Below are 18,735 nucleotides of genomic sequence, written 5' to 3'. Positions count from 1 at the left end.
TTTTTTAAGCTAAATTTCTTGAAATGCAAAGCAGGTGACCCTCCTTTTTACATTCAACCCATGACCCATCTTTCAGATATCATACAGTGATCCCTTGAAATCACTTTTTTATGCCAGTGGTGGTTTTTTATCAGCTGGCAAACAAACAAGGTAATATTATCTGCCAGCCAGAAAGTCATTTGGGTAAGCACTACCCTGTATGTCATACTGTACTGCACTATTTTATTCCACTTACTACTTTATAGAAATGAAAATTGAATGCATGAAAATGGCAACGCTATCAAAGAAAAGGGTAGTTGTCACAACCTTGATACTTTGAAACAATGATCAGGATGTTATTAGATGTGACAAATATGATGATGTTAAGCCTCAGCTGAACCTTTAATGAGCTTAAGCCAATCAAAAGAAGGATAGCAAGCATTAAAGATTAAGTCCAAGGTGACATGTAATTGGGAATTTTAACTGTATTTGATATTGCTGGGAACAGCAACTCTCATATTTAAGTCTATTGCTTAATTTTGACACGTTTGCAAGAATGTATTACCTAAAAAATTAGAGAATTTCCAGCATATAAAACAAAAGGGTGAGACCCCAGAGTCTGATTTCAGTTCAGGCTGTGTGCACTATTTCTGTATAATGAGATTGTATTGCCATTTATGTCCCTTTCAGCTCAATTGCTTTATTATAGTTGCCAAAGTATTTGGTCTGCTGGATTGACCTTATTAATTTTTAAAAATATAGGACATTGAACTAAACATGGCACAAAGATGATGTGATTTGAGGATGGTTTGTGTAATCATAGTGTCTTAGAAACTCTTTGTTAAAGATGCTCTTAAAAGGATTTCAGGTCTTTTTTTCCTTACATCATCTACAGGCTGACATATTTTCTATAAAGGCCAGAGAGAAAATATTCTAGGCTTTGTGGGCCATATTGTCTCTTGCAACTACTCAGTTCTGCAGTTTAGAGCAAAAGCAGGCATGTAGGCAATAGGTACATGAATGAGCCTAGCTATATTCCAATCATACTTTAACAAAAATTACCAGGTGCTGGGTTTGGCTTAAAGGATGCCATTTGCTGTCCCTTATTTATTAAAGTCAGTATTGAGTTCTGTTCATATCTGTAAAGTGTTTGGAGACTTAGAATTCTTACTAATCCTTTGGTGGGATTCAGGTGACACATGGGCAGAGAAAGTTTATATTCAATCATCTATAAAGTATTTTATAAATGAAATACTATTTGAATCATTTTTTATGTTGGAATATGAGGTTTTTCTATCATGCTAACAGATGGTTCAGTACATAATTGAATGCCCTTGCTTAATTGTTTTGAGACTTTAATATCCCTGAATATTAATTACTCTTCATACTATAATAGGGTTTATTCACTGGAAGAGAGGGAAGACCACATTGATAGACTAGACTTTATCCGAAACCAGATGAACCTTTTGACAATGGATGTTAAGAAGAAAATTAAGGAGGTTACAGAGGAGGTGGCAAACAAGGTGGGTAAGAGTAACTTTATGATTAAAAAACTGGAAATGGAAATATTTTTGATAATGTTAAAAATGTTATCCCTGTTGCCTTAAAGGAATATTTTATTAAGTTTTTTTCAGTTTGATTTTTTTAAGTGGTTGATGATCTTAATTTTTTTACTCTTTTTTTTTTCTTTTCATATTTTCAGGTTTCATGTGCAATGACAGATGAAATTTGTCGACTCTCTGTTTTGGTTGATGAATTTTGTTCTGAGTTTCATCCTACTCCAAGTGTATTGAAAATATATAAAAATGTAAGTTAAATTGTAGTTAAAAGTTATTCAGATAGTTCCCTCACCTTATTCTACATTCTTACATAGTGGTTTATTTTAGTATCTTTATAGCAATCAGTACACAACACTGACCTGTTAACATCACTTGTGAACTCTTGTAATAAATGTAAAAACTACCTTGTATACAAAGTTCACAGAAAAGTTATCCTCTTAGAACAAGATCATTTTTAGTGCTTACTACATTTTTAAAGTTTTTATAAAACTGCTTCTATTCTAGAGAGAAAATAATGTGGACATTTACTGTTTTTCACAGGAGTTAAATAAGCACATAGAAGATGGTATGGGAAGAAATTTGGCTGATCGGTGCACCAATGAAGTCAACGCTTCGATGCTTCAATCCCAACAAGAAATTATTGGTAATATTTATGTCTACAAGTTCATGTGCAGTATTTTCTTTATTTTGTTGGTAAAGGATTTTTTTTCCTTTAGGTATTTTATAAAATATGAAACATTATTTACTATTATTTTTTTAAAGAAATGTCCTAATTTTATTCTTTCTAGAAAATTTGAAGCCATTACTTCCAGCTGGTGTACAGAATAAACTACATACACTAATTCCTTGCAAGAAATTTGATCTTAGCTATGACCTAAATTGCCACAAGTTATGTTCAGATTTTCAAGAGGATATTGTATTTCGTTTTTCCTTGGGCTGGTCTTCCCTTGTCCATCGTTTCTTGGGCCCTACGAATGCACAGAGGGTGCTTCTAGGATTATCCGAGCCTGTCTTTCAGGTACAGATTTTTTTGTTTTGTTTTTGTTGTTCTGAGTAGTCTTTGTATCAGGTGTTTATTTCTGTACTACTACACAGGTATGTGGCTTTGATTCTACCAGTTGAGATTCTCCTGTTATTTTGTTTATTTGATTTTCTCTACTGGAACTAACTGGGTGAAATTTGCATATTTGTGAACTATCTATCACATGGAGCATTTCTGAATTAAGTATACTATGCATAAAGGAAAGCTAAGTCCAGAGGTTTTTGTTGTTGTTGTTTTTAAATATATCTTTATTGATTTCAGAGAGAGGAAAGGAGAGGGAGAGAGAGAGATAGAAACATCAATGATGAGAGAGTCATTGATCAAGCCCACAACCCGGGCATGTGCCCTGACCAGGAATCGAACCCCAATCGCCTGGATCCCAGGTCCACGCTCAACCGCTGAGCCACACCCGGCCGGGCAGTCCAGAGTTTTCATTCTGTACTGTTGTAGGTCATTCTACATTCATAATTGAAACACTCTTTTTTTTATTTTCTCATCTTAAAAGTTTTTGTTTTCATACTTAAGATAAATTGGAATTAATATAAGTGTTTAAAAAAACTTTTTTAAATTTATTAATTCAATAATTTTTCAGATTTATAATCACCACAATTTATCACCACAATCCAGTTTTAGAACATTTCTGACAACTCCAAAGATACTCTTGTCCCCGTTTGTGTCAATCATTCCCACCTTCAGCCCCACTGCTAGTCAGTTTTCTGTAGCTATCCATTCTTTTGCCCTCTCTGGATGTTTCCTATAAATGGAATTTTAAAAAATGTGTCCCTTTATGACTGGCTTCTTTCACTTAGCAAAATGTTTTCAAGGTTCATCATTGTTGTGCACAAATACTATAGTATATATTAGTACTTCATTCCTTTTTATGGCTGAATAATATTCCATTTTATATATCACACATTTTATTTATCCAGGTACCAGTTGGTGGACATTTGAGTTGTTTGTATTTTTTGGCTATTATGAGTAATGATGCTATGAGCACTCATATTCTGTTTTTTATGTGGACATCTGTTTTCACTTGTCTTGAGTATATACCTAGTAGTGAAATTGCTGGACTGTGGGCAAATTCATGTTTAATTTTCTGAAGAACTGTCAACATGTTTTCCAGAGTGGCTGTACTGTTTCACATTCCCACCAGCAATGTTAAGGTTCTCTGTTTCTCAACATTCTTATCCAGACTTGTTATCTGTCTTTTTTATTCCTAGTGCTTGTGAAGTGGTATCTCATTGTAGTTTGTATGAGATGCCACTTCACTGATTGTATTTCCCTAATAACTAATGATTTTGAACATCTTTTCATGTGCTTTTAGCCATTCATGTATTTTATTTTATAAAATGTCTATTGAAATCATTTGCCCAATTTGTAATTGGTTATTTGGCTTCTTACCGACTTGTAGTTCTTTATATATTCTAGATACAAGTCCTTTATTAGATATATGGTTTCTAAATATGTTCTTCTAGTCAGTGGCTTATCTTTGAATTTTCTTATGACATATATATATATATTTTTTTAATCCTCACCCAAGGGTATGTTTATTGATTTTAGAGAGAGAGAAGGGGGGTGGAGGTGGAGAGAGAGAGAGACAGAACATCAGTGTGAGACAGACACATCAATCAGTTGCCTCTGGTACATGCCCTGACAGGGGATTGAACCTGCAACCTTTTGGTGTACAAGATGGTGCTCCAACCAACCAAACCATCCGGCCAGGGCTCTTGTGATGTATTTTTAAATGTGAAAGTTTTAATTTTGAAGTCCAACTTTTTTTTTAAAGGATTGTGTTTCTGGTGTGAGAATTTTTTAAAAATACAATTTTAATTTGTCTTAAGAGTTGAGGGCCTACTGTTAACAGGTAGACTCATTGAAAATTCATTATTCTTTACAGTATCTAGGTCACAGAAAATTATGTTATAGAAAATAAGTTTCACACCATTTTTATTTTCTTCATGTATTTATGGTAAACTCATTATTTGGAATTGTTCTTTACATTGATTTACTACTATAATTTTAAAAGATGCAATAGAATTTATTTTATTCCATTTGTAGTTGTTTAACTGTAATCTTTCTTTTTCCCCCTCAATGTTATTAGCTCCCCAGATCTCTAGCTTCTACTCCCACTGCTACCACCAATCCAGCAACACCAGATAATGCATCACAGGAAGAAATCATGGTTACCTTAATAACAGCATTAGCTTCTCTTACATCTAGAACGTCTATGGGCATTATCGTTGTTGGAGGAGTGGTAAGAAAGAGTACTTTTTATTATAATGAAAACTGAAATTTTTGCAAAGCTTTTTGCTAGATCACAAAGAGAAAGGTATATTTACTTCTTTCTATTTTCAGGATCTGTAAAATGACGTGAAAAGTTATAGATTAAAATTAGTGAATTAAGAAGAGTTACACAAGCCTCATCTTAAATTTTTTAAATATTTATTTTTAAATTGAAATATAATTGACACAGAACATTGTATTAGTTTTAGGTGGATAGCATAACAATTTCATATATATATAGTGAAATTATTACCACAATATAAATTTTATAAAAATACACCTTAGGAAAGAAATACCACCAACTAGCTGGTCCTTAAAACAATGCTTTCCAACTATATTCCCATCACAGCACACACAAAAATGATATTAACAAGAATGGAATAACAAGAATGATCCAGGTTCCTTATTTAGTTCTCTCTGAATACCAAAGGGATCTGCCTTAAAGTACTACAGGTTACTTTTTAGTAGTTTTTATATGTTAAAAAATTCATATCATTAACAGCATCAATTTACATGTTTTGGTTTTTGAAACCTCTGACCTAAAAGAAATTAACCTCCTTTTTCAAGATACATTGAGTCAACTCACCAAATGTCTAGGAGGTTATAAAACTTCTTGCCTGATATTTATATGCTACTCCTTTTTCAGCTTGTTTGATTTCTGATAACTTCAGATTCTCATAGAGAAGGAATATAAATTATTTAAAAATGGATCTGACTCAAAGACCTGTAGTACAGTCTCCTTTGAATACAGTCTCCCCAGCAGTGTTTTTCTTTCTCAAAGTAAACTGTAAATTTATTTTGCAGATTTGGAAAACTGTAGGCTGGAAACTCATATCTGTCTCATTAAGTATGTATGGAGCTTTGTATCTTTATGAAAGGCTGGCCTGGACCACCCGAGCCAAGGAGAGAGCTTTTAAACAGCAGTTTGTGAACTATGCAACTGAAAAACTGCAGATGATTGTTAGCTTCACGAGTGCAAACTGCAGCCATCAAGTACAACAGTAAGTTGAAAAATTCATCTTCAGCTTAAAAAAAAGGGGCAGGTTTTTGAAATATCACATGTATGCAGAAAGTGCACAAATAAGAGTATAGTTCAAAGAATTATCACAATATGAACACATTTGTTATAATAAATACCTGGGCCCATTGAGTGTCTTTCATGTATCATAAATATTTATTTCAGTGATCTTGTAAAACTATATAAAATTCTAGTTAAGTCAGTGCATAATATTCTGTATTTGGATGCTACTGAGAGATGAATTATAAAATTCATGATTGCAATTTAATAGAAGAAATAATGTACATAATTATAATAAAAGGTGACAAGTGATAAGTAATATGAGTGCCTCGTAATGTGAAGCTCTACAATCTGAAATCATGAAGGTTAGCGGATCGATGAAGATTTCCTAGGGGAGGGGTAGAATGTGCAGAATAGGAAGACACAAGCAGAGAAAATAGCCCAAGCCGAAGGCAGGAGGGTAGAGGAAAAGGCATGTGTTCAGAAACATGAGAGGACTTCAGTGAGAGATGTATATATGAAGTTGGGGAGTACATTCAGTATGAACCTAACATCTTTCAACAATAAAGATAAATTTTTAAAAAAATGTATGAACCTAACAATAGAACCCAGGTTTGGATAATTAGGAATCCTGGGAGTGATATCATTAATATTTAGCTCTAGAACAAATAACTTTGCAGTGGTGTGTATAGAATGGTTTAGATTAAGGAGACAAGAATTTGCAGGGAGATTATACTGTTTCAGACACAAGATGGAAGCCTTTACTAACAGAGCTGTAGAGAATGGAGACAATGAGGGTATGGATTTGAGACCACTGAATTAGTTCATTCATTCATTCATTCACCAAATATTTATTGAGCTCCTACTTTATATAATAGTTTCAACTTTATGTTAAGGAAGATCTTTCCTGTAATGAAGATACATACATAAATAAGATACATACATAAAAACACAGTTAATGAAGCTTTCCATTCATCTGATCATCGAACATTTATTGTCTACCATGTGACAATAACTGTGCTAGACATTATAGGAAATAAAAAGTTAAAGATAACTTGATCCTTTCCTCAGAGGACATCACACTCTAAATGGAGATAACCTTAACTAATTACTCAGTTAAAATAATACTAGCTAAATATTAATTTAATAAAACATTAAAATAATGAAAGATGCTTCATTTGTTCAGTATTGGTAATTAAAGACTATGGTGAAGATGCACAGAATAGTTGCAGAGAAAAGCAAGTAAGACAGTTAATGATATTCCAGAGATATATATCTACTAGGCATGCTCCCAGTTACAAAATGTAAACAATGTTTGCCAGAACTAACGTATGAACTAGCACACAAAATAATACCCTTTGGTTCTAGAAACATGGTTAAATGTTGTTATAATTTAAAGTACTTTTGCCTAAGTCACAGGAGTTAATGAAATTTCCTTTCCTGTTCTCAGTAAATTTATGGCAGGAGACAAGAGTAAGGCTTATTGTGCTTCTGAAGAAATATACCCATCTTTTGCCTTTTTATAGCTTGTTCATATTCACAACCATATAGCAAAGGTAATATTGCCTGTTGAGTATTGGTCTTGAGACCAGATGGAATTAAACCCTTAGTCATATTAAGCTTACAAGTGCCATACCTCCTTCATCCCATTCTTATTAGCACCTTGTTCTTTGATACCTTATGTTTTTAAATATGTTTTAAACTTGTGATCTTTTATATAATCATTTTTAAAGCCCATTCATTTTAAGACTTTTGTGACAACTGATAAAATTGTTTTTTATTTTAAGGGAAATGGCAACCACTTTTGCTCGCCTTTGCCAACAAGTTGATATTACACAAAGACATCTGGAAGAAGAAATTGCTAGGTTTTCCAAAGAGATAGAGCAATTGGAAGAAATACAAAACAATTCAAAGCTTTTAAGGTACTTTTGAACCATTTCTTCTCAATAATATGAACATTTATTGGTCTCATTATCAAATTTTATTATGTAAAGCACTAATGATTTAATATAAACTTCAGCTTTCTGTTGGCTTAAATTATAATTTTATGTATTTCATAGTTTTAAAATTTCAATGAACACTAATTTCAACAAGAAAAAACATCTGATGTAAACGGACATTTTTAAATTTAAACATAGAAAACTCTGTTAAACTATATTAGTCCCTTTTGAGAGCACAAGTTCTGCAATTAAAAGTATCACTTTTTAGTCCAAGACCCATAACTTCCCATTTTCACTGGGGACTATTAAAATCGAAACAATGAAAGTAAAAAAAAGTCTTAGTATAATGTGGAGTTCTGGTTTAATATGACTTACCATGGATTCTTTGGGGTCTAAATAAATTCTGCTGTAGGAGACAAGACCAGAAGTATCACCATGTGGTCTATACTTCCTGGCAGTTCTTAACTTTCCACTTCCATTATTCATTTCCTGGCTCACCTATGAGTCAGGGAATTATTAAGTATCACTTAATCCCTGCTGCTGCTTACCAGGGTACATACTACATATAGCTGCCCATATAAGAGCAGTCTGCAATGTCTACAAATTGGAGAGGCTGTCCTTGAGTCCTCTGTTTGGGGACACATATTTAAAACACCTGTGGTCTGGTCTCTCTCTGGGGTCCTAATCTGATCGGCAGTCATATTCTCATTGCACCTCAGTCTCAGAATCTCTGGAGAAGATGACTGCCTATCCCTTAGACCTCCTTTCTCACAACCAAACACACCCAAGTGTTCCATTGCTCCTGTTTTAAGTTAGAGCCTCCCAAATATAACCCTTCATATTTGGTGAAACTATATCCAGTAGAAGTTTTTTTGTTTTGTTTTGTTTTGTTTTTAACCTAGGGAGGTTTTTAAATAGTGTTTCATCTTGTCATAGCAAAACATAAATGATAAAACAGATTATTGGCACTTAATATATCTTTCTGATTTTGGCTGGACTGACTGAATAAGTATGAATATTTTTTATCTACTAATTCATCCTTTATCTAAAAGGAAAATTTAAAAAAACAAGTATCATAATTGTAATCTCCACTGTTACTGGATTAGGCTCAGCCATTCAGATAGAATTTAACTCACCTAGTACTTTGGAAGAGTTGCTTGAAGAAATATACAGTGCAGTTTACATGTACATTTAACTTATATGACCTCAAGCATATGCATTCAACAAAACAAAGCCAAGACCAAGATTAAAAGAAAGGGAGACTCTTATTCAAGTATGTGTGTGTGCCCTGGCATAGTATGAGAATGGGAGACCAAATCTGTGTTCCTTCGTCAGTTTTAGCTCCTGTTTTCTTCTCTTTTTATGGGCATTTGGCTGCATCAAATATGATTCTGGTATTTTTTTTTTTAAATTTATACCATGGTCCCTATATAAAACCACTTATTCTTTATGCTTAACCTAAAGGAAATTCAAGAACAGTTTTGACTGTACATGACGTAGGCTTTAACTCCCATATAAGGCAATAGGACTCCTGTTAAAAGAGTGTCTATAGTTTAGTCTGAGTTCAGATAAATGTAACAGCAGCTGGCTAGTGGATTGGATGGGATGCATTTTTTTTCTCATTGACCTTAATGATTTTGGTGTTTTGTTCATTTTTTAAATTAGAAATAAAGCCATTCGACTTAAAAATGAGCTGGAGAATTTTACTAAGCAGTTTCTACGTTCAAGCAATGAAGAAGAATCTTAACAATAGAAATCGCTTTGGTGATCGTCATAGGAGAAAATGTAACTTGGATGATTTGGGACAGTTATTTTTATGAAATGATTTTAAATATGAATTGTTGTACCCACTATATCTAAATAGTAAGTTCTTGTGTAGATTCTGGTAATGATCTATCTCAGGGTGTTTGTGTTTCTGAAAAGTGTTATTATGTCTCTTTAATTTTAATTTTGGGTAAAGAACAGGTGAAATTGTTTGATGTGTTAAAGTGATGAATTAGTTAAGAGCAACAGAACCAACTAACTATGTGACCCCTGAGGGGTGGGGCCTTGCTCTTAATTAGGGCTCTTTTTGTTTTTGATTCTGAAAAACTCTGCTTCCTGGCATCCAGGAGTTAGAGAATGCTCATCATCTTCCTCAAAACGAATTTTTGATGTCACTTTAATGGGAATAGTCACTTTTTTGTTTTATATCTGCATTGTTTTAACCACCAAAAAGGAGTGTGGAATGTCCTTGAGTGTATTATCTTGCAAGTTGCAGTCATTTTTGCCATTCTGGCAGGTATGTAAACCACTAATAAATAAGCTTTTTTTTACTCCTTATATTCCCATTAAAACTGATATAAAGTAGTATAAAGGTTTGTTATTCTAAGTAGTCTGTTCTAAAAGTATCTGGGTCAGAATAGCTTTCTGATGTTTCTAAAGAAACATTTTCAGCTTCAGCTATGACCACAGTAAGGAACACTTTCTAAGTTTTAAAAGTTTGAAGCGATAAAAATAGCCAGAGATGGGAGGTCTGAATTTTGGATGGTTATAGTCATGTACAAACTCTGTTCTTCCGAAGGTAGTTGTTGAGGATATGGCTGGATTGTCCCCTTGAGGTGGCTTTACTTTTACTTAATGGTATGAATTTGCCAGGGCATGGTTAAAAATTACCACTGTATTTTTCAGCTTAATGAAATGTTTATGGATTCAAGTATAGTGTGTGTGTTAAAAACTAATTGAAACTTATATGAAAATGTTTAAAAAATGACATTCTAGGGCTTTGCTATGCAAAATGGAGCCTTGAGGACCACCAAATCAGCATCACCCAGATGCTTGTTAGAAATGCACAGAGACGGTGGGAGAAGTAACATTTCAGGCTCCTTTCTTCTTTTAATACTCAGCACTTCCTTTTCTGTGCCTTTAAGGCTTTTGGATGCCATTCTGTATTTTCACAGCAGGTGCAGCAACACTACTTTTCAGGATATTTTGAGAATATTATTTAGGCCATAGAAGCCTTTCAAAAATATATTTTTATGCCAATCAGATACTAGGGTGCAGTGTCAAATTGCAATAAATATTAATTTACAGGTTTTGTTGTTGCTTTATAACCAAAAATTGGTTCATGCCACCAACAAGTGTGTATCAGGTAACAACTGCAGCATGAAAACTTGATGTCTAAGACTAGGTATTGCTAATTTAGGTTACAAGCTCAACAAAGTACTTGAAATTTTGAAACAGTGTAGTGGTTTGGTATCACTTCATTAGTATACTACTGTGGTTCTCAAAGTTGGTACCTGGATCAACAGTATCACTTGTCAACTTGTAAGAGATGCACATTCTTGGGTCCTACCCCAGACCTACTGACTCAACACTAGCTTTGGGGACCAGCGGTCTATGTTGTAAGAACCCTCCAGGTCATCCTGATGCACACTAACGTTTTGGAACTCCTGGAATCGTGATTCTGCTATGTAAGTTTGTAGTAAGTTTTCCACCACCAGTTTGAATGCAGTTCCACTTAATCAGGTTTGAAAATCTGTGAATATTGGAAATCGACACTAAAATAATGAAACCCAGCCTTTCTGCCTAGAGGTTAAGTCCACCTACAGCCAAGCCCGTGAATTCTACAGAAATCATGCAAGTTACAGCTGATACAGTTCAGAGTTCTTGTTCACTATGTGTGTTTGCAGGATTGTTTATAAACTTTGTATAACCTCAAACATTTTACAAAACTACATTTTTTAAATAAGTATGCAAACTTGCAAGGTGAAAATAAAACTTGTCTGATAGTTGATAAATGTAGCATTTATACTGGCATTTAGTGAGTTTCCCTCGAGATATATAAGCTATCCTGGATAGACTGGCTCATCTTCTGATTGGATTAACTCGTATAGGACACCTGATCGGTATTGAAAGTTTCCTCTTTAATCCTCACCCACGGCTGAGGTGATGAAAAAACTTATAATCAACCCTATAAGCAATAGAATTGTTTATCCTAAGGGAGAACCAGGGAAAGAATGACTTAATTTTGCTTTTCAATGAAGATTTTTCGTTCTTTAAGCTAACAGCACTACAGGAGCACCCCAATCTCTTTCCTGCTCTGGAATCCATGACAAATGTTTAAGTAAAGGAATTAGGGCTGATCATGACATATTGGGCTTGGAGTTTAGTTCTGGGACTTAATATTAAAATCTAAAATTGACTTAAAATATGCCACATGAAATCTGGTTAAAGAACTTTATTGATTACAGTATCAATTCACAGCCCACATTATTTCACAGAGCTACTGTACAAATAAAGGAATGAATCACTGTGCAAGAAAGACCCAAGAATACTGTTAAATCATGGGACAAGTCCATCGTTTGGTTTCAAGCTTTTAGAAGAGCTTTAATCTAGTACGTTCACCTTTCCCATAGTTATGCTACTGAAATTCCAAGTCAACTGCTCACAAGTGTGTAAAAGCCATTCTAAGTGAAGAAAAACATTTTAATCAAACTTTTAAAAACCCACTTAGATGTGGATGCCTTTGGATAAGAATATGCAAATACAGTGTTCAGATGCTTCTTTGTAAAGAAAACAATAGGATAAAGCACCATTGTGTGACAGAAAAGGCTTGAAATATCTACCAAGTATATCTCTGAAGTTCTATTAACTAAGAAATAAATACTGTATGATGTGTTTTGTCGGGCGCATTGAACACATTAAAACACAATCAGTTTTTTTCATAATGCTGCATTATAACTTTTATAGGGTCAGTAATTAAAGAAAAAGGACGAAATTTTATCAACATGCAAACATTTGCTAAATACAAGATGTACCATCAATATGTGATTAATAAATTACTTTTTAAAACTGCTAGCTTAGACATTCAAACACCAACCATTTTCATGAGTACCTATGGTAACCAATATTTTTTAAATACAGCACTAAATTTAAGGCAACTCAAAATGAATGAGAGAAAAATTAGTAAAGTGTACATTCTACTTCATCAAATTTAAAATGCCAATTTTATCACTGTGCTACCCTTCCTCACAAGGAAGATTGTCTAGCTTTGTGGGTCTTTTAAAAATTCTAACAGGAGGGGAGAAAGTTTAAAATTTTGCTTTCCACAATGGCAAAAGAGGAACTGGAAGCTGAACATAATGAATTTTTTAAAAAATTTCTTTAAGCCTGACTCACACCCTGAAGATTCTAAAAAAATAATAAAACTTCTGATAGGTTCCTTTGGGAGATTGTTTCCATAAGTTTAAATGCATCAACAAATAAGCTACAAGTGTTCAATTTTGTTATAGTTGTAAATGTGAGACATTCAGCCAGTGTTCAAAGCATAAGTTTCCCTGAAGGTTTTCACTTTTAAAATTGTCAGTCTTTATTATTAATCTAAGACCTCAAAAATGTTGCAAAAGTTCAGTTATATAATATTGCACAGTATTTTTTAACAATAATAAAAATTTCATTTTCTCACCTGGAGAAGTCAAGATCCATCAGGTTAACTTTTAAATTGCTTACCCCGTACTCCAGAAGCGCCTACATCCATCATGTCTGGAGACTACGCTATCATCATACAGTATAATCCGTTCAGCTGACTCTAAATGAAAATAACAACTGCCTGCTAATCTCTCTCGTAGTTGAAATATGAAGCCCAAGTCTTTGCCTCTATGAAGATGGAACTCAATATAATGTGCATAACCTTGGAATCACAGGTACAGAAATAGGAGCTAGGGAGGGACCTAGTTCATGGGAGCAAGAAGTGCTTTCTTGAGCAGGTTTTGGGGATGATTTGGTTAATCACATGGCAGGTCACTATTTTAGAAAAGTATGCCTTTAAAATATTGTCAGATCTCTAAAAATGACTCTTTAGGTGATTAAAGAGTCTACAAATAACCCAGCCAGTGTGGCTCAGCAGTTGAGCATTGACCTATGATCCAGGAGATCGAGGTTCAATTTCCGGTCAGAGCACATGCCCAAGCTGCAGACTCAGTCCCCAGGGTGGGGCGTGCAAGAGGCAAACAGTCAATGACTCTCATCATTGATGTTTGTATCTCTCCCTCTCCCTCTCTGAAATCAATAAAAACATACTTTTTTAAGAGTCTACAAATAAAAACCTGTTTCCTACATGATAAAAGAAAAAATAGGCCTCAACTATAATATTCTTGATAGAAATTCCTTAAAACTATGTTTGGCCATATAGTTTATGTCTTCAGAAACTAAGATTCAAACTGTACAGTGATTCTACAAATTAGACACAATTCTTTTTTATTTTAGAGTCTCATGAACAACAGAATTAAATTGACAATCAGCTAAACTCAAACTGCAAGTAATATAGGGTGTCCCCAGAACACACACTGAATAACTATAAAGGCAGTCTTTATTAAAATACATTTCAATCTCAAAATTGAGCTATCAGCTGTTAAAGTGTGTATACATTTTGGGGGGACATCCTGTATATTTAGCAACCAGAATCCAGATTACTAGAAAGCAAACATTTAACTAGTATGTTAATGTGGAATGAGGTCACCATTTGGTCATATGTATAATAATTAGCCACAATCTTGGGCTCTTGTCAGGTTTCAGTTACCTAGTACATATTAGTACATATTTAATTATGGGAATTGCTTTTAAACTATCCACAGAAACTAATAACATTAAAATAAATCATTTTTATCAACATGTTTAAGACCATAGAATTATAGTCTGTGTGCCTCTCTAAAGTTTTTTGTTCCCAGAATAACTTTCCAAGTAGAAGGGATACTCTCTCTACACAATGCTTTTTTGCTCCTGGCAGAAGTGCTTCCTTGATTAGGATTTTGGAATGAATTGCTGAACTATCTGGCAAACCCTCACCCCCTTTTGGAAATGAATACATTCCTTTAAAATATTCTTGCCTAATCTCAAAAAGCTGCTCTTTACAAAGTGATATAAGTAGTCCACAAACATTAATAGCAAAAAGTTCATAGAAATCTGTGTGTATAAATATACATTCATCTCTACCAGCTACAAGTCTTTTTTTGGCCCCATATCTTAATCTTCCTTTATTCATTTTATTCTCTTTTTAATATCAAATGATGTTAAAACTGACTTCCTTATAGTTGGTGCACTTATTAGTACATTCACAAGATAAAAATGAAAATCGACGCAAAATTTGGGAATGTTTAGGATTATAGGTGATCAAAAGTCAACAGAGACAGCACAGTTGACACAGTTTACTGATTTAACAGTCAGTAATTGACACAGTTTACTGATTTAACAAAACACAATGCACTTCTACAATACATCAGAACAGCCCATGACTTCACCATCAAGCAAGACTAACAGTCTTCCATTGTCAATCATTTAGATTTATTTGTAGGAGAAAATCCAAGTGGGAGAGTATCTTCCCAGGAGGCCCATTCTAGTAACAGACAACACATTATTATATCCTTGACAAGCTGAGGAATGAATTGCTTAGCATCTTCCTCTGACTTCTTAAAGAGCTGCTCTTGCAATTTTCCTTTTGGCTTTAAAATGAGTCACTTGGATCTGGCCATTCTTTAAAGTAGAGCCACACCACTTAGAAACCAGTATTTTGTGCTGAAGAAAGAAATGTTACAGAAGAGCAAGAGCTTAAATGTTTCCTTTTTTAAATCTGAACGCACAGTCTACATCAATTCAGATTTTATATATGTGAACATAAATTCATAAAGCCACCTTGTCACAACTATAACTACTCAAGTCTAGTGACTGGTTAGATTTTACACTTCTTTCAAAACATAAGGCCATCCTATTTCCTTAGATCTAGATGCATACTGAGAACATGGGGGGAAATTCTTCAGATGCAAGGACAATCCAAACATTCATCAATGTCCTGGAATAAGGAATATACTCTGCAAACTCAGTTCTAGAAGATGAAATCAATAGGAAAGCCCCGCTATTTAGAGTACAGTGTCATTTGATCATAATCTGCCTTTTAAAATGTCAAGAATCATTTACATGCAATTATTGCTACCTATTAATGTAATGTTTCTTACATATGTCTTAAGTTGCAGAGTGAAGTTATTTCCTAGCCTTCAGGTTATCTTCCCCTCAAAGGACTGAAAATGGCACTTAAATGGACAGGATGGCAAAGGATGCACCAGAAACATATTCAAAAGGGCTCCCCTGAGGGACCTACCTGTCAGCATTCTTAAAGCATTAAGCAACCCGGATCTCTCTTAGATCAAAGAGGGAGGTTGGAATTCAAGGAGACTCTTCAAACATAATGACAGACACATATGGTATTACTTTCATCTATTACTGTGCCTGGTTCCTCCATTACAAAACTCAAAAAATGTGACATTTCTGGTGTATAGAAAGTTAAAAATGAAGTTCTTAAAAAATACAAACACAGACATGACAGGTTGCTATAATGTGTACATTTTGTTCTACACAAAGTAAACAGAATTAGGCAGAGTAAAAGCAAAAATTCATCAAGGTTAAATTAGCTCAACTCAATACACTGGTCCTTTTGATCTCAGCAAGCACCTTTGCCTTGTTTTTGTTTTGTTTGTTTGTTTCATCATTTTTCTGTTTTGTAGTTTACTGAAAGCTCCTTTTTGTATATAGTAATCTCAATAGAAAAATCTTCAACTGCAAATATAAGGTAGAATTTTTTTCACAGCTATAGGCTGTTAGCACTGATCTCTCCAGATATCAACAGAGAACAGCAAAATTGTGTGTATGCAGTGTTAATTCCAGATTCTAAGAAAACTGTCCCAAGAGCCTGTTGCCACAGCCATGCCATCATCAGTTACACCCAAACAGCTGACACGGTTGTCATGACCAGCAAGAACACCTGAAAAACAAAGTTCAGTAAAAAGTTAGCAATGGCAAGTTTTAAAACTAAACAAGTGTATGCACAGAAGTTCTAGAAGGTACTACTTAAAAGCTAATAAACTGCTCTGAGTCCTGAGACTGAATGTGGGCGTAAGCTGGACATGTAAGTAAAACACAACTCTTCGAAAATTTATATAGAACCAAAAAACACCCCGACTAGCCACAGCAGTCTTAAGAAAGAAGAACAAAGTTGGAGGGATCACAATACCAGATACCAAGTTATACTACAAAGCCACTGTCATCAAAACAGGCTGGTGCTGGCACAAGAACAGACATACAGATGAGTGGAACAGAACAAAGAACCCAGAAATCAACCCAAGCCATTATGGTCAATTAATATCTGACAAAGGAGGAAGAACATACAACGGAGTAAAGACAGTCTCCAATAAATGGTGCTGGGAAAACTGAACAGGTGCATGCAAAAAAAAATGAAACCAGACCACCAACTTACACCAGACACAAAAGTAAATTCAAAATGGATAAAAGACTTAAATGTAAGACATGAAACCATAAAAATCCTGGAGGAAAACATAGGCAGCAAAATCTCAGACATCTCTCATAGCAATAGGTTTGCTGATACATCTCCTAGGGCAAGAGAAATGAAGGAGACAATAAACAAATGGACTGCATCAAAATAAAAAGCTGCTGCACAGCAAAAGAAACCAACAGAACGAAAAGGGAGCCCACTGTGGGAGAACATGTTTGCCAACAACTCATCTGATAAAGGGATAAGGAACTCATACAGCTTAACAAAAGGAAGACAGACAATCCAATTAAAAAATGGGCGAAGGACCTAAATAGACACTTCCCCAAAGAGGACATAGGGATGGCCAAGAGACATATGAAAAATCCTCAACATCGCTAATCATCAGAGAGATGCAAATTAAAACCAGTGAGGTGTCACTTCACACCTGTCAGAATGGCTCCATCAACAAATCAACAAAGGACATGTGCTGGCGAGGGTGTGGAGAGAGGGGAACCCTAGTGCACTGCTGGTGGAATGCAGACTGGGGCAGCCACTATAGAGTTTCCTCGAAAGATTAAAAATTGACCTGCCATTTGACCCAGTGATCCCACTTCTGGGAATATATCCTAAGAATCCTGAAACACCAATCACAAAGAACCTATGCACCCCTATGTTCATAGCAGCACAATTTACAATAGCTAAGATCTGGAAACAGCCCAAGTGCCCATCAGTAGATGAGTGGATGAAAAGCTGTGGCACATTCACACCATGGAATACTACGCAGCTATAAAATAGGAGGATCTCATACCCTTTGGCACAGCATGGAGGGAACTAGAACGTATTATGCTAAGTGAAATAAGCCAGTCAGAGAAAGACAAGTACCACATGATCTCACTCATATGTGGAATATAATCAAATAAACTGATGAACAAAGTGGATCCAGAGACATAGAAGCATGGAACAGTCTGAGGGATCTCAGAGGGAAGGCGGGGAGAGGGGAGTGGGTGGGGAGAGATTAACCAAAGAACTTGTATGTTTATAAGCATAACCCATGGACACAGACACTGGTATGGCGAAGGCCTGGCAGTGGGATGGATGTGGGGTGGAGGGGATCAATGGGGGTAAAAAGGGGTATCTGTAATATTCTCAACAATAAAGATAAAGAAATGTAAAAAAAAACACAAAAAACCACAACTCTTTGTACTTCATGAGTTTTTGACATGTTAAATCATGTTACTCATTTTTTTAAATTATTTTATAAATTATGCTTTCTTATATCTAGTATAACAGATATAGGCTATTATTTTACATCTCTAATAAGCTCATGCTACTCCAAATTTTGCCACTGAGCTATGCTGTTTCCAACAAAAAATTTTCAATGAGGTTGTCTTTTACCACAAAAACAACAAACACATAAAAAGAAGTTGCCTTACACATCGCCCCTTCAAAAATACCAACATTCTTCTGTTAACCTCCAAACACTGGAATGTTTTGGTTATAACTTTCTGAGACCCTCAAACTCATCTAGTTTTAGTATCATTTGTATATTAACCTCGATAGTCTGATTACCACATGGGGATAAAATGAAATATTCCCAAATATTTGGGAGGAAAATG

General features: G+C 34.7%; 2 protein-coding genes across 4 annotated transcripts in view; one reads left to right on the top strand and one right to left on the bottom strand.

Annotated features, from left to right (window-relative positions):
- The window catches only part of MFN1 (mitofusin 1), a 33,549-nt gene extending 21,933 nt beyond the window's left edge, over positions 1-11,616 (top strand). For both annotated transcript variants that reach the window (XM_016218067.2, XM_016218066.2), the window contains exons 11-18: positions 1,376-1,502; positions 1,682-1,786; positions 2,079-2,181; positions 2,327-2,556; positions 4,682-4,834; positions 5,668-5,864; positions 7,669-7,803; positions 9,487-11,616. In XM_016218067.2, coding sequence (XP_016073553.2) covers positions 1,376-1,502; positions 1,682-1,786; positions 2,079-2,181; positions 2,327-2,556; positions 4,682-4,834; positions 5,668-5,864; positions 7,669-7,803; positions 9,487-9,568 — 1,132 coding nt within the window. In that variant the 3' untranslated portion in view covers positions 9,569-11,616. The remainder of the gene's footprint in view (positions 1-1,375; positions 1,503-1,681; positions 1,787-2,078; positions 2,182-2,326; positions 2,557-4,681; positions 4,835-5,667; positions 5,865-7,668; positions 7,804-9,486) is intronic.
- A 3,371-nt stretch (positions 11,617-14,987) lies between these two features.
- Positions 14,988-18,735, bottom strand: part of GNB4 (G protein subunit beta 4) — a 33,790-nt gene continuing 30,042 nt past the window's right edge. For both annotated transcript variants that reach the window (XM_087818298.1, XM_016218085.2), the window contains exon 10: positions 14,988-16,612. In XM_087818298.1, coding sequence (XP_087674424.1) covers positions 16,506-16,612 — 107 coding nt within the window. In that variant the 3' untranslated portion in view covers positions 14,988-16,505. The remainder of the gene's footprint in view (positions 16,613-18,735) is intronic.

The sequence above is a fragment of the Miniopterus natalensis genome, chromosome 6 (assembly GCF_054644295.1).
Source record: "Miniopterus natalensis isolate mMinNat1 chromosome 6, mMinNat1.hap1, whole genome shotgun sequence".
In the NCBI taxonomy this organism is placed as follows: Eukaryota; Metazoa; Chordata; class Mammalia; order Chiroptera; family Miniopteridae; genus Miniopterus; species Miniopterus natalensis.
Note: the sequence above shows the minus strand (reverse complement) of the source record. Positions and strands in the feature narration are given on the sequence as shown.